This window comes from Aethalodelphis obliquidens, unplaced genomic scaffold (assembly GCF_003676395.1).
Source record: "Aethalodelphis obliquidens isolate GAN/ISIS:26980383/991018 unplaced genomic scaffold, ASM367639v1 scaffold113, whole genome shotgun sequence".
In the NCBI taxonomy this organism is placed as follows: Eukaryota; Metazoa; Chordata; class Mammalia; order Artiodactyla; family Delphinidae; genus Aethalodelphis; species Aethalodelphis obliquidens.
Window position 1 is genome coordinate 3058718 of NW_020838057.1, and position 23102 is coordinate 3081819.

At 51.6% G+C, this 23102-nt stretch overlaps 2 protein-coding genes across 5 annotated transcripts in view; one reads left to right on the top strand and one right to left on the bottom strand.

Moving 5' to 3' along the window:
* TMEM150B (transmembrane protein 150B) lies at positions 1-7724 on the top strand. Of its 3 annotated transcripts, none has more exons than XM_027097184.1 (7): positions 1-173; positions 1169-1244; positions 1523-1582; positions 1679-1746; positions 1942-2069; positions 4460-4643; positions 7108-7724. In XM_027097184.1, exons 2-7 carry the CDS (start codon positions 1177-1179, stop codon positions 7305-7307), a joined length of 708 nt encoding a protein of 235 aa, XP_026952985.1. In that variant the 5' UTR covers positions 1-173; positions 1169-1176; the 3' UTR covers positions 7308-7724. The 3 variants fall into 3 exon arrangements, with proteins under 3 accessions (XP_026952985.1, XP_026952982.1, XP_026952984.1); XM_027097181.1 differs by lacking the exon at positions 1-173 and adding an exon at positions 283-416; XM_027097183.1 differs by lacking the exon at positions 1-173 and adding an exon at positions 368-391.
* Positions 7414-23102, bottom strand: part of BRSK1 (BR serine/threonine kinase 1) — a 24385-nt gene continuing 8696 nt past the window's right edge. For both annotated transcript variants that reach the window (XM_027097180.1, XM_027097179.1), the window contains 12 exons: positions 22561-22707; positions 22061-22092; positions 21557-21727; positions 20945-21042; positions 20572-20731; positions 20286-20346; positions 19467-19833; positions 18951-18999; positions 18733-18856; positions 17817-18015; positions 9538-9627; positions 7414-8086 (listed from right to left, as the gene is read on the bottom strand). In XM_027097180.1, the coding sequence (XP_026952981.1) occupies positions 7929-8086; positions 9538-9627; positions 17817-18015; positions 18733-18856; positions 18951-18999; positions 19467-19833; positions 20286-20346; positions 20572-20731; positions 20945-21042; positions 21557-21727; positions 22061-22092; positions 22561-22707 (1656 nt within the window). In that variant the 3' untranslated portion in view covers positions 7414-7928. The remainder of the gene's footprint in view (positions 8087-9537; positions 9628-17816; positions 18016-18732; positions 18857-18950; positions 19000-19466; positions 19834-20285; positions 20347-20571; positions 20732-20944; positions 21043-21556; positions 21728-22060; positions 22093-22560; positions 22708-23102) is intronic.

Here is a 23102-nt window from a genome sequence, read left to right on the forward strand (position 1 = left end):
CTGAGGGAGGAGGGGCTGGAACTTCCGGGTCTGAGGGAGGAGGGGCTGGGGCCTGGACTCCTGGGTCCTGGGGCAGCAGGAGGGGGCCTAGGACACAAACACCTGAGTACCAAGAGGGGAGGAAGCCAGGAAGTTGAGGCTTGTTCTGCCGGAGAGAGAAGAAAACGGTCCAGGTAGAGGAAGCAGTCGCTTTTTGGGAGGGAGGTTTCTCCGATGGAGATGTCATCACTAAGATCGCCCTTCCCACTCAGGCCCGGCCTGTGGGGAACTCCAGCTTGATAGAGAGGAAGAGAGAGGGGAAAGCCAGTGGGGGGAGGAGGAAGGGTCACCAGGGTCCCACACCCGACTGCCTCAGGACAGAAACTACACTCAGAAGGGCAGGCACCTGCAGGTCTGGATTCTCCGTCCCCAAGGAGGTAACAGCTGTGAGGATGGACCTCAGGGGCTAGAAACAATTGCATGAGTTCTGGAAGGGACTGGAGGCCTGGACTTCTGGGTCCCCAAGGGAGGAAGGGTGGAGAGAGCTAGAGGCTCAGATTTCTGGGTCTTGAGGAGGACAAGGGCTGGGAGTTTGAACATTGAAGCTATAAAGTGGGAGGAAGGAAGCTAGGGGTCCCTGGAAGCTAAGGTGCTGCCTGCTCGGTTCTGAGACCGGAAGTGGCAGTTTGGGGTTGAGGTCCTGAAGAGTGTGGAGGTCATATTCTTGGCCTGACAGTGTCTTTGGCTCTGCTGGAACGCCGACAGTCCCACCCCACAACCCAGCCATGTTCCCCAAACCTCTCACGCAGCGCCAGTCCCAGGGTGGAGAGAGGCAGAGGGAGCCCGGACAGGAGAGCATCGGGGGGAGTCCAGAAGCTGGAAGTGCAGGGAGGGGCTGGGAGAGTCTCAGAATCTGGGTGGGAGCAGGACAGCTAAGAGAAACTAGGAGATCAGGACAAAGGACTACGCAAAAGGTAGGGAATGTTTCCCAAGCAGACAGCTGGCTCATTAGAGCGGACCTTTGCCCATTACTTATGCCTGGGAGCCAATGGAGGCCTCAGGGGCGGTGGCCACAATATGACACACCTGTACCCTTAGGGCTGGTTGCTCACCCGAGAGAGACAGAGAGATAAAGTCTCGAGACAGAGATAAAGTCGTGACCTCAGTCCCTGCCCCTCTCTCCCTGCAGACCCCAGCATGTGGGGATACCTGTCCCTGCTGCCTGCCTTCCTGGCATTCTGGGCTACTGCTGGCATCTGGACCGTGTGAGTGTTAGAGGCAGGTTGGACCCCTGGGTCTGAGGGGGGAGGGGCTGGGGGCCTGGACCCCTGGGTCTGAGGGGGGAGGGGCTGGGGGCCCGGACCCCTGGGTCTGAGGGGGGAGGGGCTGGGGGCCCGGACCCCTGGGTCTGAGGGGGGAGGGGCTGGGGCCCTGGGCCCCTGGGTCTGAGGGAGGGGGAGCTAGAAGTCCGGTTTCTGCGCGTAACAGAAAGAAAAGTTTCGTCGAACTCCCTGTACTCTCTTTGATGTCTCCTCGACTTCAGTTTTTCGCTTGCTGTGGCCAACAAGGCTGTGAACCTCACTGAAGGCTTCCCCTATATCAGGTAGTTATGGTGCTTGGGGTTGGGGGGGGTCTGGAGGGAGGAAAGAAGGGGGTCCTGGTTCTGAGGAGCTACAGGATGACCCTTTATCTCCCCCAGTCGATGTGGAAATAGCCCCCCTCAGAGCTGCATCTTCAGCCAGGTGCTCAACTTGGGAGCTGCTTTGGGTAAATACTCCCGCGCACACTTCGTTCGGTGCTAGCCCCGCCCAGCCAAGAGGGCCCCGGCACCCAGCCTCCTCCTCCCCCAAATCCAGGAGCTGGGCACTCACTCCAGGACCCACAGTCTCTTCCACCCCACCCCCCACCCCCTACCCAGGAGTCTGGGACTCGGGCCTCCCGCCCACTTCCCTCTCCTCCCAGCCGCCTGGACCTGCATTCTCCGTTACCACCAGCTTCGGGACTGGGGGGTCGGAAAGTGGCCTAACCAGCTGATCCTGTGGACGGGGCTCCTCTGCACCTTGGGCACCTCCATAGTGGGCAATTTTCAGGTGAGACGCAGCAGGCCAGCCCAGGTTCTTGCCCGCCCGAGTCTGGGACTACAACTCCCAGCATCTCCGGGGCGCAGGCTTCTGGTTTGGGGGGCTGGTCCCCGCACAGGCTCCTGGGACTTGTATTTCTCTTGTGGCTCTCGGGCCGTGGAGGGAGGGCGTTCTGGTCTCCAGATAGAGGCCTCGTGGGAGGCTCTTTGTAATCATTCCGTTAACCCCTAGGAGTTTGGGGTAATTCACTGCCATAGCCCCATTTAATAATAAAATTTCTCAGTTCATGGGCTTCCCTGGTGGCGCAGTGGTTGAGAGTCCGCCTGCCGATACAGGGGACACGGGTTCGTGCCCCGGTCCGGCAAGATCCCACGTGCCGCACAGCGGCTGGGCCCGTGAGCCACGGCAGCTGAGCCTGCGCGTCGGGAGCCTGTGCTCCGCAACGGGAGAGGCCACAACAGTGAGAGGCCCGCGTACCGCAAAAAAAAAAAAAAAAAATTTCTCAGTTCACTCCTCCTCCCGCCCCCCACCCCGCACCGCGCAGCTTGGCTGGATCCTATTTCCCCAACTAGGGATCGAACCGGGACCCTGGGGAGTGAAAGCGTGGAGTCCTAATTACTGGACGGCGGGGGAATTCCCCACTTATTCTTAATGTTTGCCATATCGATGGAGTGTTCTCTCTGTAGAAGGCACTAGCTTTGTACGTTGTGCAGGGTTATTTTAACCCATCTCCACAAGAACTCCAGGGAGGTCCTTCTTGGTCAAATCCCACGGAGATATTTCTTTATCAGCCGGTTCGTGGTGGTCAGAGATGAACCCAGATTCGTAGACTCTAGAAGCCCACATTCTTAGCCACAAAGCTCAGTAGATATTTGTAGAATAAATAAATGGATTAGTAATAGGAGAAATCTTATTGATTTATTTTATCATTTTATTTTTTATCTATTTGTTTTTCAGTATGATGTCTGATTCCAAACCTCTCCCGCCAAAAGGCCGTGGAAGCCGCAGGGTGTTTAGACAAGAGGCTGCCTCCAACTTAACAAAAATTCCCCATGACATTTGCATAGCAAATCATTCACTTATCATGTATTCCTGTGTTCATTAACCTTTTTTCTTTAATTTTTTCCTTTAATTATTATATCCCCCCCGCAGAAGCTTTTTTTTTTTTTTTTTTTTTTACTGCTCCCTGCCTCATGTGGGATCTTAGTTCCGGATCAGGGATCCAACCCGAGCACCCTGCGGTGGAAGCCTGGAGTCCTCACCAATGGACTGCCAGGGAAGTCCCCAGAAGACTTTTTTAGACATTTTCTCCTAATCATCCTTTCCCTCCATGAAGATTTTATTTTTTCCCTAATATTTATTTATTTGGTTGCGTGGGGTCTTAGTTGCAGCAGGGAGACTCCTTAGTTGCAGCACGCGGGCTCCTTAGTTGTGGGCTGTGGCCTCCTTAGTCGTGGCTTGCCGGCTCCTTAGCTGTGGCATGCAAACTCTTTGTGGCGGCATGCATGTTCAGGAACTGAATCCAGGCCCTTTGCATTGGGAGCGCAGAGTCTTATCCACTGCGCCACCAGGGAAGTTTCCCCCACCCCACCCCACCCCCGCCATGGAGTTTTTAATATGAAAACATTTTAATATAATACATACTATATCTGTAAGCCAGAAACCATTGTAACATTTAATATTTTTTCACCCTCCAAGAACCAATTTTTACCCCCTTGGTGGCAACAATCTGCTCTCTTCCACCCAGGTTGAGAACGAAGGATTTATTCCACTAATATTTTATGAGGCTTGGGCTTCCCTGGTGGCGCAGTGGTTAAGAATCTGCCTGCCAATGCAGGGGACACAGGTTCAAGCCCTGGTCCAGGAAGATCCCACATGTAGCGGAGCAACTAAGCCCATGCGCCACAACCCACACCTGCGCTCTAGAGCCCGTGAGCCACAACTACTGAGCCTGCGTGCCACAACTACTGAAGCCCGCGCGCCTAGATCCTGCGCTCCACAACAATAGAAGCCACCGCAATGAGAAGCCCACGTGCCACATGAAGAGTAGCCCCTGCTCACTGCAACTAGAGAAAGCCCGTGCGCAGCAACGAAACCCAATGCAGCCAAAAATAAATAAATTAAATTAATTAATTAAAAAAAATCTTTTTTACCAGGCTCTACTATGTGCCAGGCCTTGTTTTAGGGATGGAGGCCCCAGCAGTGAACAGCAGGTTTAAATAAATGCCTGGCCTCATGGAGCTGTCAATAGCCAATGCACCTAATCAATCAGCCATTCGCCGGGTATGGCAGCTTTCAAGCACAGTCCGTGGAGTTGGTCCTGGTGCCTCCCCGCACGGCATCGTGGCCCTCTCCCTCCCACAGGTCTGCCCCTCAACTCTGCTCCCTTCCTCTCCCAGGAAAAGAACCAGCGGGCCACGCACCTGATGGGGGCCTTCCTCGCCTTCTTTGTGGGAATATTCTACTTCTGGCTGCAGCTCCTTGTCTTCTGGAGGGTGAAGAGCCTGCCCCAGCCTGGGGCTCCCTGGATCGGGCCACTCCGTCTGCTCCTCTGCAGCATTTGCACCATCCTCACGGTGGCCAGTATCCTTCCTGGGGCCGGGGACAGGTGTTGGGGGTACGTCTTCATTGGGGTGGGTCTGCTGTGTGCTATGGAGGGTGCCCCTTCCTTTCTCAGCCTCGGTCTCCATGCAGGATTATAGTGGTGTTGTCACCGAGTCCCGGCTCTGGGGTCACGCTGCCTCCACATACTAGTTGGGGGAGGAGGGGGAACTCTTCTGGTTTCTTAACTTCTCAGTGCCTCAGTTTCCTCATCTATCAAATGTGGATAATAATAAGGAATGTGAGGAATGCAGGAGATGACACATGTGAGGTGCTTAGAACGGTGCTTGGCACATAGTGAGTAACCAATACATGTTGGGAGATCGATAAACCGAAGACAGCAGTCCGTTTGGGGTACCGCTCTGTGCTGGGCATCGTGCTGGCTAAGACCGGAAACGGAGGTTCAGATGGCCAAGAACCGTCGTGAAGTTCAATGGCAGAGCTGGTGGTAGGCTGGAGGTGGCTGGTACAGGGTCTCCTGAGCTGTCTGTGTGTATCTCTTCCCAGCTCCATGTGCAGTGATGTCACGTTAGTAATAGCTTGAAACGGCCAAGAAACTGACAAATGCTACAAATCAGAGCCAGTTGTTACACATTTACCAGCATGCCTGTGGGTGGAGCCTTGATTCCAGCCCACTTCTGAGTCACCCCAGAACCCACGAGCTCAGCACACCTCCGGGTGAGCCAAACCACTCTCTGAGCCTCAGATCCCCTATCTGTAGAATGGAGTTGCTTTTATCCGAATAATGAGGATTACTGAGAAGCAGAGTGTTCTGAGAGAGAGGAGGGGCTGCATGCTAAGCCTTGGGGACTGCGGCCCCGTGTGGGGATGATGGAAGGGGAGGCCAGAGGTCCTTGGCATCCAGAAGAGGCTGGAGGGAACCCAGCTGAGACCCTGGGCCGGCTGCATTCAGAGGATCCCTTTGGAAAATTGGATCCATTTTCCCAGCAAAATGGAGGTGGCGATCTCGTTTCCCAGAGCAGCAAATTGAATCCAGTGAAATGGATAGGAAGGGCTGGCTCCCGAGCTCAGCCTTCTGCAGCTGCAGAACCAGCATCCATCCTGTGCAGCAGCAGGTGCAGTTAACGATGAGGTCTAGGCGGCCCCTTTCAAAATCCTGCCTGTGTTGATCAGTTTGGCCACAGGGTTCTCATTCTGTGGGGCTCTGATATCCCTTGGATGCGGAAAGTGGGGGACAGGACCATAAAATGGTCAGCTGAGTGTCATAAGGGCTGGAAGGCTGCAAAGAGAGGTCTGAGACCTGGCATTTGAGCTGGTCTTGCAGAACCAGCTGCTTTTGGCCTGGGTTGGGGGAAGGAGGGAGGGACACCGCGGGTACATGCGGAGGGTGGGAAAACCAGCCCAGGGGAGGAGATGAGGCTGCTGGCAGGGCCAGAGATGAGCATCTCCAGCGCTAAAGTGAGGGATTACAGGCTTGTGCTTCTGTACAAGTGCAATAGGGAGCCACAGAAAGCTTGTGAGTGGGGGAGTTACAAAGTCAGTTCTGGGGTAAGCACTTCTTTGTTCTAGGATTGGTGGGGCTTGGGGATGGTGTTGGCCTTATTCACTGTCTAGAAATCCTTGAACGAATGAAATGATGTCTAATCTGATCTAGGGGGGATGAGGAGTGCTCCAGTGAGGGGGGTGCTCCCAGAAAACGAGAGGCATCTCTGCAAGGTGGGAGCTCAGAGTATGTGTTGACCAGTGGTTACAGAAGAGTTTTAAAGAGCTGGGACTGTGGAGCCAGAGGAGGGACAGGGCCAACCAGTAGAGATGCCAGGCCAGAAAGAGAGGACAAGACTTGGGGTGTCCAGCTGGCCATGGGGATGAGGGGGGAGGGGACGAAGGCGATTCCCACGGGTCTGCTAGGGGACAGGAGTGGATGGTGTGGTTATGGAGGTCAGGGCACCCAGAAAGAGGAAGAGCTTTTAGGGAGAAAGGGGGATCCTGTTTGGGAGTGAGTAGGAAGGGCCTGTGGGCCCTGGGTCGGGGGAGAAAGTTGCAAGCACAGCCTGAGGCTGGCGGGTGGGGTGGAGGCATCTTTAGGAAGCCCTGCATTTTTGGAGGTAGAAGCAATGGCGGCCAGTTGGCCCTGGCAAGTGGGGAGATGGCAGAGCCTTCATGGGGTCAGGGAAGGCCGACAGGAAGATAGGAGCCTTGTTCTGGGATATTGGGAATGCAGTGCAAACCGGAGAAACATGCAAGGGCAAACGTTTAGAAAACAGCTTGAGACAGAGGCGGGAACTGGAGGGCATCCATCTGAGAGTGTCTGGGCGTTGCCAAGGAGGGTGTCCAGCCAGAGGGGCCATTCCAGCCAGGGCAGGGCGGACATGTCACGAGAGGGTACCCAGAGATGGATGGTCTCAGCCTGCCCAAGGTCACTCAGCAACCTAGCCGGGCTTGCGGATCCTCCCCGTGGCGCTGTGCCCTTGACCCTGGTGTACAGTGGTCGTCCTCCACACCTGGTCACTGCGCTCAGCCTCTGCCGCCTGTGAATGGGTCGTCGCCATGCTGCTGTTCATCCTCTTTGGCCTCTTTGCGGTGGACTTCTCCAGCCTGGACGGCTGCACCCTGTGTCTCCAGCCGGGCCCTGGCAGCCTGAGCCCCCCGCCGGCCTCCCCCATCTCCCTGAAGGTCCAGCACTGAACACCTGGTCAGCGTAGCATCTTCGCACCTCCTGTCCCTGCCATCTGGTTCCGCCCCTGCAACCAAGGCCACCCAGGAAGTGAGAGGCCAAGGCCAGCCAGCCATCCCTGATCAAGGATATTTATTATTATTATTATTAATTTTTTTTTTTTTTTGCCGCTGGCGGAATCAGAGACACGGACGCAGGCAGGATCACGCGAAATCAGAATTCCTTCCAGAGAGCAAATCCGTACAGAAGGTCGTGGGGAAGGGAGAAGACCAGGGGAGGGGGGCCCAGGAAGGGGGAGTTGGGGACACAAGGACAGATGGCCCTGTCCGTCCGGATCTGCTAAGCCACCCCAACCAGACCCCATCCCTCCCCCACCCCACCCCACAGAGAGATTGATCAATAAATAAAATAATAAATTAATCAATAAATAAAATAGAAACAGCTCCCCCCCAGTCCCCCCAGAACCACCCCCGTTGGGCACGGCCCCCTGAGCCCTATCCCTGCAGGGCAAGGCCGGGTTTGTTGTGTCTCCCCCCTCCCTACGTACTCCTTGGGCCCTATTTACAGATTCACAGTTGGGGGGCAGGGAAGGGGGGTGGAGGGGGCGCCCCTCCTTTCCCGGCCCCCTGGGGTCAGGGTAGGGGGGTCCCGTTGGTGGCCAGGAGCTTCTTGTCCTTAGGGGGGCCTCGGCGGGGAGAGCTGGTCAGCTCTGGGTCTGGGCGGCCGGGCGGGGGCTGCAGGCTTCGGGGCGGGGTCCCGGCAGGCCGGGTCTGGGCGCCATTCTTCTCGTCTGTGGGGGAGGAAGCGATCTGGCTTCAGGAACCCCAGGGGTACCGAGCCCAGGGATGTGCTCCAGCAGGGGAGGTGGCTGCCAGGGGTCACACACGCCAGCAACTAGGCCTGGCTTCCCTAGACCAACAAGGCACGTGTCCCAGGCACCCCCAAACCTAAGGCTTTGGAAGCCAGGCCATGCCCCAGTGAGACCTGGCTGGCCCAGCTCAGGAGACATCCTCAGAGACTCTGGTTACAGCACCGTCTGAGTTCCCCGATCATGGCCAAAGGGCCCCATTACTTTCCACTGGTTGTTAATGGGGCCCAGTGGAGCCCACAGCAGATGGTTTGGGGGTCTCGGGCCCTCCCAGCTGGGCCTGCATGACTGCGGTTATCTTTCTGTAGGGCCTCACTGCCCCAGATTAGGGGACTGCGGTGGCAGTGCTGGTTGCCAGCAGCCATGCAGTAGTTTCTTTAGGGCCCAAAATAGTACCTGTAGCAGAGGCCAGCCCCTTAAGAGACACTGATTGCTGGAGGCCTTGTTGCCATAGCAACCAATGGAGGTCCCCCATTGCCCCATTCCCCTTATAAGGCATGTGGCTCGGGCCCTGGGTGTCTGTGGGTCCTACATGAATGCATGCCCTTTTAGGAACTCTGGTTGTCAAGGCCAGCTTTCCTTGGCAACCGGGTCTGGAGAGGTTCAGGGGGCCTTCCTCACTTCTGGTTGCCCTGGGGAACCAGACTAACAGAAGGCAGAGTTTCTCCAGCTCCCTACTACTGAGGCCCTCCCTCCAGGTGCCTTGGTGTTAGACTGCTTAGCCTGTGCGGGACCTCTGATCTCCAGGACTGTATGATAATAAATTGATGTTGTTTGAACTATGGAGTTTGTTGTTTGTGACCCTGGCCTCACTGATCCCTGGCTGATAGGGAATTCTGCTCCGAAGACCGGGGCTGTTGGGTGAAGGGAAGCCCCTTCCCCCTGGAGCACAGACCTCGCCCGCGCCCGGGGGGACGCCCAAGTCCTTGAAAGCCAGGCCCAGCGGGGTCAGAAGAGTCTGAGCATCTGCAGAGAGGATGACCAGCTTGTCCCGGTTTTAGCACTGAAACTCCTGCATCCTGAGCAAACCAGGATGGCCGGCCACCTTCCTCCAGAACACAGTTCAGGAGCCTCTGTTAGCGGAAAGCTCCGCTACCTCCGAGACAGAGACGGGTCATCCCCTTAGGGGTCCCTGGAGGTCCCCTCCCTGGTGAGGCCTTCTCAGGCTCAGGATGGCCTGGTTCCCTCGGAGCTCAGGCCCCAGCCTCTCTGGGAACCTGCTCCCAGCATTGCAGGTAGGACCTAAGGGCGACAGCAGGTGGGCCCTGCTGCCCCACAGCTGAAGCCTCGCCAGCAACACCCCCCCCCCCCGCAGCACCTGGCCACCAGGAAGTCTCCCCTCCGCCCCACGGGTGCCCCAAGGTGTCTCCCACCTGCCAGGGCCTGCACGGAGGGCTGGTCGTGAGTGCTCAGCAGCTGAGCCTGGATGGTCTCTACAACCCGCTTGAACCGACGGCTGGGACCTGGAAGGGGCAGGGAAACAGACTGATGAAACAAAATCCAGATTTTACAACAAGACGAGAAACTTCAAACACAACCATTTTCTCTGCCGGTTTGGGCCTCCTCCCTCCCCTTTAGTGTGTGCTGTGCACCTGCATTAACCACACCTGCTTAGGAGGTAACCTTCTTAATCTTGTCAGGGGCCACGAAGACCCACGACCCACTACTCGCCTTGTACCTGGATTGTGTAAACTGTCAATAACACGTCATTTAACGTACAGCCCTCTGTCTCAAAAATTTATATAACTGTGGTTTGACCTCTAATGGCGGAACAGTCTCGGAGCTTTCTGAGCGGCCATTCCTGGGTTATAGTCCTCACTTTGGCTTGAATAAAGTTTTCCACTTTTTTCTTAGATTGACCGATTAACTTTTTCGTTGCCTTGCATGGCGTAGCCGGCAGGATATGAGAGACACCCACCAGAGGGCACCTGGAGTCTACCGGAACCAACACGAAGTACCAGCATGGGCCCATTGGGCCCCCCCAGCTTCTCGGTACTCCTCAGGTGTTCTCAGGGGTTCTGACGAGTTCTCCTGATAGCTGGATCTTGTTGTTTGAGTGATGATCCTGAAAATTTTATTCGAGCTGTTTTCACTTAAGACTTGGAGTTTTAAGGGGCACTGGTGTATTCCCTAGGCAGGACCTGGGGGTCTGGGCAAGAGGCCCAGGGAAACATAGGTGGCTGGGTTTTTGTTAAATTTGGCTTGAATGGAAAACTTCCCTGGTAGTCCAGTGGTTAAGACTCCTTGGCTTCCACTGCAAGGGGGCGTGGGTTCGATCCCTGGTCGGGGAACTAAGATCCCACATGGCCCCCGGTGAGGCCAAAAAGTAAAAAATAAAATAAAATAAATAAATTTGGCTTGAATTGAAAAAAAAAAAGTTGCCATACGGTCTGAACAAAACTGTTGCTAGTGGAATGAGAGACTGAATTATTCAGCTCTTAAGAAAAAGAGAGACCCACCATAACCATTAAGTAAATACTGCTCGTGGAGGTGTGAGGGGGGATGGGCAACAGAGGCTGATAACCTAGAACTCCGAGCACCTGTGATGGTTTTAGGCTGTCGCAGGGAGAAACTGAGACAGGTAAAAGAGTCGAAGTAACCCACGGGTAACTCCTTGGGGAGCTAGACTCAGATGCAGTGCACATGCAATCCACCACACTGCCCTCAGAAAGTTGTTTAGATCATATTTCATATCTGAATTAGGCTATTAGACATTAGGCTGAATTAGACATTAATAATGGGAAATTGTGCCTCAAAGGCCAAACAGCTCCCGTTCAGACAGCCACCAATGGGAATACCAGCTGGGCTTATGTATGTTTGCAACTACTTAATTGGAATTAAAGGAAATCTGTCCTGAAATGGCCAAGATAGGCTTCTTTTCGTTTTTTTAAAAAAATATTTATTTATTTATTTGGCTGCACTGGGTGTTAGTTGCGACACGTGGGATCTTTTAGTTGTGGCATGCGGACTCTTAGTTGCGGCATGTGGGATCTAGTTCTCTGACCAAGGATCAAACCCGGGTCCCGTGCATGGGAGCACAGAGTCTTAGCCACTGGACCACCAGGGAAGTCCCCAAGATGGGTTCCTTTAAGCACCCCAAAACTGATTTTTCATGCGCAGTAAAACCCTGCAGTCTCCTGGACCTCTGTCCACAGGGTCTACTGGAAACAACAGTAGTTAAGAGTTTTTCTCTTTTTTAAAATTAGGTTAGCAGGGGAAAATATTTGCAGCGCTAGCTTCTAGGAGCATTTGAATTGGGAAAACTTCTAAACTGTAAAATTTTAGGGACCTCTCATCTTATTTTCCTATTGTTATTCATATTTAGAATTTTGAAAGTCTTCAAAATTCCAAAATAGCCTCATTGACAGGCTTCTCTGGTGGTCCAGTGGTGAGGACTCAGCACTTTCACTGCAGGGGCCCGGGGTTCGATCCCTGGTCATCCCTGGTTGGGGATCCCGCAAGCTGTGTGATGTGGCCAAAAAAAGAGGTCTCATTGAAAGATATGTTGCAGAAGGCTAATGAAAGATCAGTGATATAAAAGGTAACTAAAAGGTACCTAAAACTTTACTGCTCCCCTCTATCCTTCATTTGAGTACTTATTTTAATAATCCTGTCTGAAGTGCCTGTCCACTCTGACGATGCCATTAAATGGTTACCTTTAGAAATGGGACCACCTGAGGCTGTAGGTGAGCCTCTTCAGATCAAAGGCCTAACTGACTGGCCCCAGTTAAAGGATTTCTTAAAACCCAGGGAGGGTGCTCAAAAGTGTTAGTAAATGGATTACCAAGATGGGAGGCCACCGGTATGACTAAACTGACCACAGCTGAAATTAGGAGCCTGATAGGAATATGGCGGGTGGGGGGTGTCTTCTGACCTAAGCTAAACGAGGGAAAGTAAAACATTCCAACATAGGTTGAATGGGTATGTCAGTCCTTTGATCAGACACTGAGGTGGCCACCCAATTTTTTAGGAATTAAGCACTGTCCTTGTTTTACAAATCTAGTCTTTACAGGACCAGAGGTGCGGCTCCAGAAACAATCCGAAACCCACCCATCCTTTTACCACTCCCAAAACCTTCCCTCTTTATGCTAAGAGGCTTGTCACGTATTGGAAAAAAAAATTCTGGCCTTAAGAGAACAAAGTCCTTCTAGGAGAACTTGCCTTTCTCCTCCTATGCCTTTGATATGCATATATTCCACCTGGTCTCCTCCAGGAACTCTTAATCCCACCATCTTTTTAAAATGCAAATTTCAGCAAAGGTAACTCTTATAAAAAGAAAGAACAAAAGGGAGACAGGGAATTTGAATCCAACCTGTTTTGTAACGGATGGGTTTTACATTATTGTAACTGATTGATGGCTGACATTTTGGAATGGAAACTGTGGGGTGTCTGTGTGTTTGTATGCGTCTGTCTGTGTGTTTGTATGTATCTGCATATGTGTGTTGAAAACGTGTTATTGCCAAAATTAGTTTGTAAGTGGAAATTACACTTACAAGGAAAGGAAATTAGGCACTTATATAGATTCTCAGAAATAGAAAAAAACTAACCCCAATGACTTTCAGATTTGCGTGAACTGGGAAATATTGAGTATAGCATTAATATCTGGTACTAAATTTAGCTGAAGCTTGTTGCATTAATTAATACAGACATGTCTTTAGAGTCATCAGCGTTAAGTGTAATATTTTTATTGTACCTAGGTTTACTAGAAATGAAATAAATGAGATATTATTCCTGTTACAAAGTTTGTCAGCAAGAAAAATAACTAGATGTGATGAAACTTTTCAGTAAATAAAATAGACGTAAATGAGATAAGCACTTTTAGGTAAACTTTTTAGGAAAAATTATGTTTTGGGAATGTCTATCTAAAGTAGTGTCTCCAGATTTTGATAACTTGAAACTTCATGGAGTTTTGCTAAATTAAGTTAAACTACAGAAATCCATTGAATATCCAAATCCTTTCCAAATAAGATACTGGAACCGTAATTACTGAATATACGCTTCCTTTTACAGAGAAACTAAAGGTAATTAGGACTATTAATAAATAGGGTGGATGCCACACTAAGACATTTTCTGTGGAAAAAAAAATACTTTTTCTAGAAACTATAAACAGTATTTATAAGTTTGCTAACCTATGGGATGCTAATGTAAAAGTTCATACTTGCTGACTACTTAGTTTGTGCTAGAAACTAAGTTTTAAGGTTAAGAATTATGCATATGTAACTAAAGCTACCAAAATAAACGTTTCCGTATGCAAGAAAAATGGAAGGCATGTTTTCAGTAAAAGACAGTATAAAGAATGGAAATACCTTTTGTGAAGGGAAAAGAAACCCCGAGGAAAAAGTTTTGTGCATGTTCAGGATCGGCTAAGATTAAATTGAATTTAATTAAGTAAATGAATTTTGTATTATTATTTATGGTCACACCGTGCAGTTTGTGGGATCTTAGTTCCCTGGCTAGGGATCAAACCCAGGCCCTCGGCAGTGGAAGCACCGAGTCCTAACCACTGGACTGCCAGGGAATTCCCGTAAATGAATTTTAGTATTAAAGTGTTACAAAACCTGAATCTGGTTTTCTCTCTATTAAGAGGACAAAGTTTTCTGAAAATATTGATCTGCTTTTGAAAACAGATTGTAACGTTTCTTTAGTGGTAATCTGTTACAACTTTCAGTATTTGCTTTTGAAATCTTCTTTGTGACTTTGGTTAAGTGAATACAGTGACCTATGTCCTATTTGACCAATTGTTTTGAAATCTTTTTGATTTTTTTATAATTAATTAATTTATCTTTGGCTGCGTTGGGTCTTCGTTGCTGTGCACAGGCTTTCTCTAGTTGCTGCGAGCGGGAGCTACTCTTCCTTGTGGCGCGCGGGCTTCTCACTGTGGTGGCTTCTCTTTGTTGCAGAGCACGGGCTCTAGGCGAGCAGGCTTCAGTAGTTGTGGCACATGGGCTCAGCAGCTGTGGCTTGCGGGCTCTAGAGCACAGCCTCAGTAGTTGTGGTGCACGGGCTTAGTTGCTCCGCAGCATATGGGATCTTCCTGGACCAGGGCTCGAACCTGTGTCCCCTGCATTGGCAGGCGGATTCTTAACCACTGCGCCACCAGGGAAGTTCTCTTTTTGATATTTTGACGAACTTTCCAAATATCAAATTCTAATCGAAGTTCCTTTGACCTCTAGCTAACTTTGGGATGCTTCAGAGAGGGCCCCTGGAGCATCTCAGAGAGAAATATTAAACTAATTAAGTTTATTTTGTATGTTAAATCACATGGAAAGCATTGTCAAATGAGAGGTTATAAAATTTCTTAGATTGTATCACACAGACAAATGTCATTAATATATATATTCTAGAAATTATATGGAATTCCTAAAAATCTGGTATGTCCTGATAAAATGTTATCAATCATAATTCTAGTAATTATTTTAAAACGTATGTCACAGCAGTAACAAAGTTCATTTGTCAATCGCATTGGAATCAGGTCTTTAACCTTGACTGTTAAAGTCTTTTGTCATTTATAGACAGTTATTGTTGTACTCTGATGCTTTTGCCAAAAAAAATGCTTAATTGTCAAGAAGATTCATAGAAAGGACTTTTTGACAAGTACAGGTTTCTGATAACTTTCAGATCATACTGCTGAATGTGTAAGAAATTAAAGCATACTAATGGAAAACTTGGTGGCTTCATAAAACTGTTATGAAGATTAAGATCAAGAATTAGTCACATGGGACTGAGAGAACTGATGAATATCGTTATAATTTGGGGGTTTTGTCTGAAATATTGCTGGTTTTTACTCTGTGTTTTCCAGACATAAGGAAACCCTTCCCCTCAACCTAATTATGACTTGACTTGCGGCAATTTGGTAAATTATTCCTTTATAAGCAGAATTGAAACATGTATCTTTTCTCTTTACCTGTTGTCTCTAGATTTTGGAAACTCTTAGGTTCCCAGCAGTTTTCTCAGGTAGATAAGGAAAGCCACCTCCTGACAGGTGCAAGAAGCCCAAAGTATTTTAGGGACCTCAAAAAACGAGGAATTCATCCAAATACATAGATATCTCAGGTGGAATCTGTGACACATCTTTGGCATGGATTTCCTGGCCTCAAGAGGTTTTTTAAAAGTTCAATCTGAGGGACTTCCCTGGTGGTCCAGTGGTAAAGAATCCGCCTTACAATGCAGGGGATGCAGGTTCAATCCCTGGTCAGGGAACTAAGATCCCATATGCTGAGGGGCAACTAAACCCTCGTGCCACAACTACTGAGCTTGTAAGCCTCAACGAGAGAGCCCGCGTACCACAAACTACAGAACCCACGCACTCCAGAACCCCGGGCGCCACATCTAGAGAAGAGAAAACCCACATGCCACAACTACAGAGAAGCCCGCGCTCTGCAACGAAGAGCCCACGCACCGCAATGAAGGATCCTGCATGCCTTAACAAAGATCCCGCTTGCTGCAACTAAGGCCGATGCAGCCAAAAATTAAAAAAAAAAAAATAAATAAATAATAAATCAATCTTTAAAAAAGTTCCATTTGAGAATGAATATATGTATATGTAAAACTCAATCACTTTGCTGTATACCTGAAACTAGCATGACATTGTAAATCAACTATACTCTTAAAAAAAAAAAATTCAATCTGAGATCCTTTATGAAAAGTTCCAGCACAGCCAATTTAAAACAGCTTATGTTTGGAATTCCCTGGCGGTCCAGTGGTTAGGATGCGAGCTTTCACTGCTGTGGACTCGGGTTCGATCCCTGGTCAGGGAACTAAGATCCCACAAGCTGTGTGGTGAGGCCAGAAAATAAATAAATAAATTGGGGCTTCCCGGGTGGCACAGTGGTTAAGAATCCGCCTGCCAATGCAGGGGACATGGGTTTAAGCCCTGGTCCAGGAAGATCTCACATGCTGCAGAGCAACTAAGCCTGTGCGCCACAACTACTGAGCCTGCGTGCCACAACTACTGAGCTGGCATGCCACAACTACTGAAGCCTGTGTGCCTAGAGACCATGCTCCACAAGAGAAGCCACTGCAGTGAGAAGCCCACACACCACAATGAAGAGTAGGCCCTGCCGGCCGCAACTAGAAAAAGCCCAAGTGCAGCAATGAAGACCCAATGCAGCCAAAAATAAATAAATAAAATAAATTTAGAAAAATAAATAAATAAGTAAAACAGTTTATGTGGTCTATTAACCAGACTTATTTTGCAAACAAATTAGTCTTAATTTGGCTATATTTGGTAGAAATGAGAGTAATTTTAGAAAGAAAAAGATTACATTTCAGTGGATATTAAATTCTAGTTTTGTTAATTGAGGCCTGTATTTACTGCCTAATAATGAACATGCACAATGCAAGTGCAAGATAAAAGTGGCCTAAGTCCTAGTGGACAACTTGGAATTGCCCTTTAGTCCATGCCAGACATCTTACTAGTACAACCCCCTAAAGGGAAAGAAATAACTTGGCTATTAAAACTCAACATCAAGGGACAGGATGGACTCAGGGCAAGTAAGCAACCACCTTTGCATCGAGCGACCAAATATTTGATCACCTAAGGCTTTCTGAAAGGCTGTTGCCCAGTTATAATCCTCAGTTTGCCTTGAATAAAATTTTCTCTTTTTTTAGATGGACTGATTTATTTTTTCATCAGTAAGACTGACTTGGGGCTGGGGACAGGGAAGGCGCTCCCACCCTGTGGAACCAGTCCCTCCAACCAGCAAATGACTCTTCTTCCTTGCCTCAAAATCCCCCTATTGGGGCTGGGCATAAATCCATGGTTTGCAAGTGGGACTAAGAAAGATTCGACTTAAAATAATGATGTGCGCTGTTTTCTATTTAAACGGGTTCTAGTTGAGGCCATGAAGACCCAGAAACGTAAGAAAAATAAATAGGAGGGAAAAAAAATCTTAACATTGAGAAAGTTCTGCATGTTAGTCTTTAAAGAAGAAAAAAAAAAGAGCCATAGTTCATTTTGGTGATGTAATTCCCCAGTGCCCCAGAGCAGCTTGGTTAAAAACTCTAGGAACAAGCCCATCTCCCAGATGTGCCATGTTAAGATTGGTGGCAAGGACAACAAACAGAGGTATTCCTCATTATCCAAACTCTTGTTATCAGGACTCAGGGACCAAGTAGAATTGGAAGCAAGGAACTTCTGTGGTTTTCATCTCTTGTGCCAACTCTTTTTTTTTTTTTTTTCCTTGTGCCAACTCTTGATTGGTTGTGGCTGCCTGCAGCAGAGCTCAGCAGAAAGAAGTGTTGTGATCGATTGCTGATGTCTGCTCTGGGTGTAGAAATGAGTTTTGACAGCAGAGCACCACAGTCTTAACCTAGGAAAAGTCCAGTGCTTTGAGGTCAGGAGTCCTTGGCTGAGCCCCAGCTCCGTCACAGTGTGCAGTGTGACTCTGGCCAAGTCAATTTACCTCTCTGGGATGCAGTTCTTCTCTGTGAAACCTCAAAGGCTGCTGGGAAGCTTCAAGGAAGTAGTGCCCATAAAGCACTTGGCATGTTGTGAAGGAGAAGATGTGGGGGGTCTGGGAGAGGACAGGGCTCACAGAGTCGGCACCATCTCCTCCTCCTGCTTGCTGTCCTCCTGGGCTGCTACCCTATCTCAGCTCTTTTGAGTATCCCACACACCAGGCTGGGGGCAGCTGCATCAAGGGAAACTTACCGGAGATGAGAGTAAAGGTGACAGAGTAGATGCCACCACCACCGCTGCCGTCCCGCCGGGGGGAGGGCTCTGGACCCTCAGAGGAGCTGATGTCCACCTGGAAGCGGACGGGCTTCTGGAAGACGGAGGGGCCACCACTGGCCTTGTACTCAGCCCTGAAGCTGGTCTGTGACAGCACACTATGACTCAGGCTGGGGATCTGAGAGAGGTGGGGGACAAAAGGAGGGGGTGATTTCAGCGACCTGACTCCAGGGGACAGATGAGCAGCCCTACGACCAGCTATGCCCAAGGAACTACCAGTCCCCTCAGCCACCAGGGAGAAAGAATAACAGGAAAGGCATTGGGAGGCCCCACTGTCTGCTGGGATTTGTAGTTTTCTCTACCTTATAAACAGGGCATCAGAGGAATGATTGAGCAACTGAATCCCGAGGTAATAAAGACTCTCATATCTGGTGCCAACCCCAGGCTCCAGAACCACGTGAAACAAACTTCTTCCTTCCTCCACAAACACTGGCTAAAGTCACATCTGTCTCAGAAACTTTAAGTCCCATGAGCCCCTAAAGCACAAAACCACAGGACCCAGTGGACAGCCCTAGAGTTCACTGGAAAAAGTAGTTCCTTTTGCCAATCTCAGACCTGGTGGTAGGGAAATGGCAAATCACTAGTCCTCGGTGGATGCTAATATGTGGGATATTGTAATTCAGGATCCTGTTTCACCAATTCCAAGCCCCAGGGCGCAATAAACCTCTCCTGCCTCCATGCCCCCACAACGACCACACCCAACTCGGGCTGGAAAACTACAAATCTCATGAGCCCCAGGTGGAACTCAGGCCAGTGCTAAGGAGGTGAACCCCAGAGGCTGCTGGGATTTGTAGTTCTGTGGCAGCGAGGTTGCACGGTGACCCAGGCCCCTCACCGACAGGAAGGCATGGACAATGTCCGCTTTGATGCTGCTGAGAGGTTTATCCTTTAGCACGAGGAATATTTGTTCTTCTTTGTCCAAGGATATGAAGTTCCCGAACCAGGAGCGTTTTGCCAGCCTGAGTGGGAGGGGATGGTTGGAGGTGGGTCGGGAGGGGGCTAAGGGAATGAAATCCCCCCTCCGGCCCCTCTTCCCTTCCTTGTCAGACTCACTCTGGAGAGGACTCTGGCGTCAAACTGGACATCTCCTCGGCAGTGGGGACTGGGGAGGGGAGAGCATGGTCAACACATGTCCATCATCCTGGTGTCCAGCACACAGGCCAGCAGTATCCTCCAACCAGAGGTTCCAGATCCCAGAGTCTATTCACTTCCCAGCAGCTAAACCCCAAACGGCACAGGCATGATGTTCCCTCTAGGGATGGGCCCCTGGTTAGGCCACGCCTCCCGAGGTGAGGCTTGCTAGCTATGAGCCAATGGGAAGGTAAGCCAGAGCACTGAAGAGGGCGTGCCTTTCAGACGAGCTCCTCCTCCAGAGTTGGAGGCCCCGTCTCTTCTCTCCCCAACACCTGAATCTCTGCTCACAACAGCATCTTCACCTAGGATGTGTGAGTCCAGGCCGCCAGCCTCTTCCTTCCCAGGGACCCAGATGTTAGACCCCAGCTCCCACCCCCACATTAGGACTCAGGAGTCCGCATCCCCAACCCCTTCACCTCCGAAGGACCTCCATACCCTGCATCTTGCGCCGGTGAAAGCGTGGGGAGCCCAGGAAGCTGTTGCGGATGGAGTTGAGACGACTCCTCCAGGCGGCTCCCCCGACGCCACCGCCGGGGCTGGGGGGCGGCGTTGTCCCTGGGGTCCCAGTGGGGCTGGCCCGGGGCGTGTGCAGGGGCGAGTGCAAGGGGGTCCCCCCGGAGGAGCGTGGGGAGCCTGGGGGGCCGGGCAGGGGTGTGGAGCGGGCACTGGGGGGAGGGGGCTGCTCCCCGGCGCCCCCACCCCTGGGGCCCCGAGAAGGCAGCGTCTGCGTTTTGGAAGTCGGTGAGCCCCCACCCCGGGCCTCATCTCCAGCGGGCTCCGGTGAGAAGGAAAAGACCGGACTCTGCAGAGTGGTGGAGTCGGGTGAGAGGGTGGACTCAACTCTCAGGAGGCTCTAGGCCCACTAGCACACACTCACAGAGGTGCACCCCAAAGCATGCTGGAACTTGTAGTCCAATTATTTCCCCCAACCCCCATTGTTGCGGGGGAGGGCAGGGACTTTTTCTATCATGCTGACTGTAAACCCAGCAGTGACTAGTACCCAGTAGGTGCTCAACTAGCTTTTGATAACTGAATAAATGGAACCCTTCAGACACACTGAAAACGCAATCCTGTTAAGGTGGGAAATGGCCAATGGACTAAAATAGTAATGAGGCCTTGGGTCTTTGGCCCTTTAGGGGCAAGGAGGCATCGTCCCAAGACTTCATGGGAGTTGTAATTTCTGCTGTTTCATCTTTGCTCCACAGTGTCTTCACCCCCTTACCCCTTCTTAATCCATTTAGGACGTGGCCTTACCCTTGGGCTGCTCAGAGGGCTGGATGACAGACCAGTGGAGGCTCCACTGACACTACGGGATCTGTTTTCAGGACAGATTAAGAAAAAAAAAATCAGGTGGGAGGGTTTCAGAAGGCTCAGATGTCCTCTCCCTAACACAGTCCTTTGAGATGAGGAAATGAGGCCCAGAGAGGGGAGGAGACTTGTCCCAATCACACAGCACCTTTGAGGTGGGTATGGGGTTAGAGCCCTGAACTCCCTCTCCACCCAGGGCTGTAGATCCCACTGGAGGGGCAGGGGTTCCCACCTCTGGCTGTGCTGGGCCATCTCCAGGGCCCGTCGGGTGGGCACCGGGGAGCCACCACCCCCGGCATCCGTGATGCTCAGGACTTCCATGGACTTCCGCTCTGGCCGCCGCTTCCCGTGACGGCTCAGCATGGGGGAATCCACACGCTTCCGGGGTGGGTCTGAGGGCCAAGAGTTTCAACACAATCAAAAGATACACTGGTCCAGCTGTACATGGCACTCGTACACATGGGGAAACTGAGGCTCAGAGTGGAGAGGGGTTTTGACAAAGGTCACAGAGCAAGTCAGGGAGTCTAAACGCAGAAGCTCAAGGCCTGCAGCCCTTTCTTCCCTCAGGAATCTGGGGTCTGGACTCCGAGCCTTGCCCTTCTCACCAACATCATTCCGAGGAGGTAGGTCCTGGTCCTCACAGCTGGGATACCGCTCCTTCCGATCCAAAAGCAGATAATATATCATCTTTTCTTGGTTCTCCCTATGGGGGCGGGGGGGGATGGGTGGGTAGGAAAGCACTGGGGTCAAAGGTCAGGCCCCAGAGATGGTCTCATCCCCTCCCTATGTCTGTGGCTCTGTGGGGCTCAGTCCACTCAGTTTCTCTGTCTATGGTTCCATTCTCCTAGGTATCAATAGGATTGGTCCCTTTGACTGTGTACATCTCAGCCTCATTTTACTCGTTAATAATAATTATGCTAACACCTGAGCACTTACTATATGTAAGCACTATGTGAGGCACTAAGTTGGCCTCAGCATCTATTAATACTTTTCAGCATCGTTTCTTTTTCCCACTGGTCCTACCACCCCCTCCAGGTTCCCCCTAGAACAGCTCCTCGGGGGAGCTTTGAGCCACACCCTTTCTAGTGGCCTGGACCTCCCCATCAGGGGAGTCTGCAAGTGTGCAAGGCTCCGGCGCGCCCCCTGCCGGCTGTCGGGAGAGCTGCAGTTCACCCCATGTGGCCAGGGTGTTATGTGCTAGAGTGAGGGGGTCTTACTCTTCGCTGCGGAGCTCGCGATGCAGCCGTTCGCGGTCCCTGAAGCAACCCAGTGAAGCCATGCTCTCCAGGACATCAGGGTCCAGCTCTCCGTTTGATGGCAGGCTCCGCATGGCCACCCGGCGGCCTGGGGTTGGCTCCAGGCACGGGTCTGGCTCGTGTTTCCCGCCCCTGGGTAGGAGAAGAATTATAGCGAATCGGGCATCTTCTTCAGCGGAGACTCAGGGGTCCCGGGTCCCAGCCTGCTCCTTTCTTGGGAACCCAGGAGTCCGGGCCCCGGTCTCTCCCCCCTCACACCCAGGAGTCCAGGCCCAGGAGTTCGGCCCCAACCTCTTCTCTACATGTCTTCCTCCCCTAGGACCCAGAAGTTCGAGTCCCTAGCCCCTCCTTATTCAAGACCCTCGGCATTCCGCCCCCTAGCCGGCTCTCCTGCTTTGGAACCCACGATATTTGGGGTCCTCTCCCTCCGCCAGGGACCCAGCTGTCCAGTTCCCCCATACTCACAGGTACCAGGGATGTTTCTGAATTTGCTCCAGCTGTGAGGGGCGTGGGTCGTAGAGAAGCAGAAGTGAGATCATTTGAACACAGTAGGCACGCAGTGAAAGTAGACTGGGTGATGTTGGGGGTTCCTAACGTGCCCCTCCCCTCCCCCTTCCCCCAACCAAGGGCAATACGACTGCACGACAGCTCGTCTCCCCCTAGTGGCAGCTGTGCGGCGCATTCTGACTACTCCGGACCGGCCGGGCTACAGGTCCCGCATGCGCAGTGGCAACCTGCCCCGCTCCGCTCCGCCTCAGAAGGGCCGGTAAGCGCATGCGCACTCCCGCTGTGTGTGTGTCGGGGCAGGTGGGCAGGACCCCAGGGCCAGGGCTCAGCCAGCGATGCCCCTCCCAGCCGTCACCCCAGGGACTGACGGGCAGGTCTAGAAATCCATCCTCATGACTCCCCTAGGGATTCTGTCCCCACCACCCACTGTCCCTCCATCCCCGCCCCCCCCCACTCACGCTGAGCCTTTTCTCCGGCTCCACTTCGATCATCCCCCTCAGGAGGCTCTGGCAGTCTGGAGGAATGAAGTGGGGCATGTGGAAGACGCCTCGTTTCACCTTCTCCAGCAGCTGGCGGAGGTTGTCATCGTCGAAGGGCAGAGCCCCCTGTGTGAGGAATAACAGACCCCTCACACACAGAGCTTACGAGAGCTTATTCCAGGCGAATACCTAAGCGCCTCACACGCATTGACACATTTAGTCCTCACCGCAAGCCCCAAGAGGTAGGGAGCTATTACTATCTCCACTTTGCAGGTGGGGAGGCTGAGGCACGGAGCCATTCAGCAATTTGCCCAAGACCATCTAGCTCTGAGTGGCGGAGCAGGGATTTGACAATGGGCAGTCTGGCTCCAGTGCCTAAGCGGCTGGGGCCGCAGCTTGGAGGCTGTCCTTTAAAAACATGCTTCTCGGGCTTCCCTGGTGGCGCAGTGGTTGAGAGTCCGCCTGCCGATGCAGGGGATGCAGGTTCGTGCCCCGGTCCGGGAGGATCCCACATGCCGCGG

What these genes read in the sequence shown, in the direction of transcription:
- TMEM150B (XM_027097184.1), top strand. Translation starts at nt 1,177, where the DNA reads ATGTGGGGATACCTGTCCCTGCTGCCTGCCTTCCTGGCATTCTGGGCT. An exon ending in ACTGCTGGCATCTGGACCGT is followed by an intron (nt 1,245 to 1,522) that starts GTGAGTGTTAGA and finishes CCTCGACTTCAG; the next exon opens with TTTTTCGCTTGCTGTGGCCA. An exon ending in GAAGGCTTCCCCTATATCAG is followed by an intron (nt 1,583 to 1,678) that starts GTAGTTATGGTG and finishes TATCTCCCCCAG; the next exon opens with TCGATGTGGAAATAGCCCCC.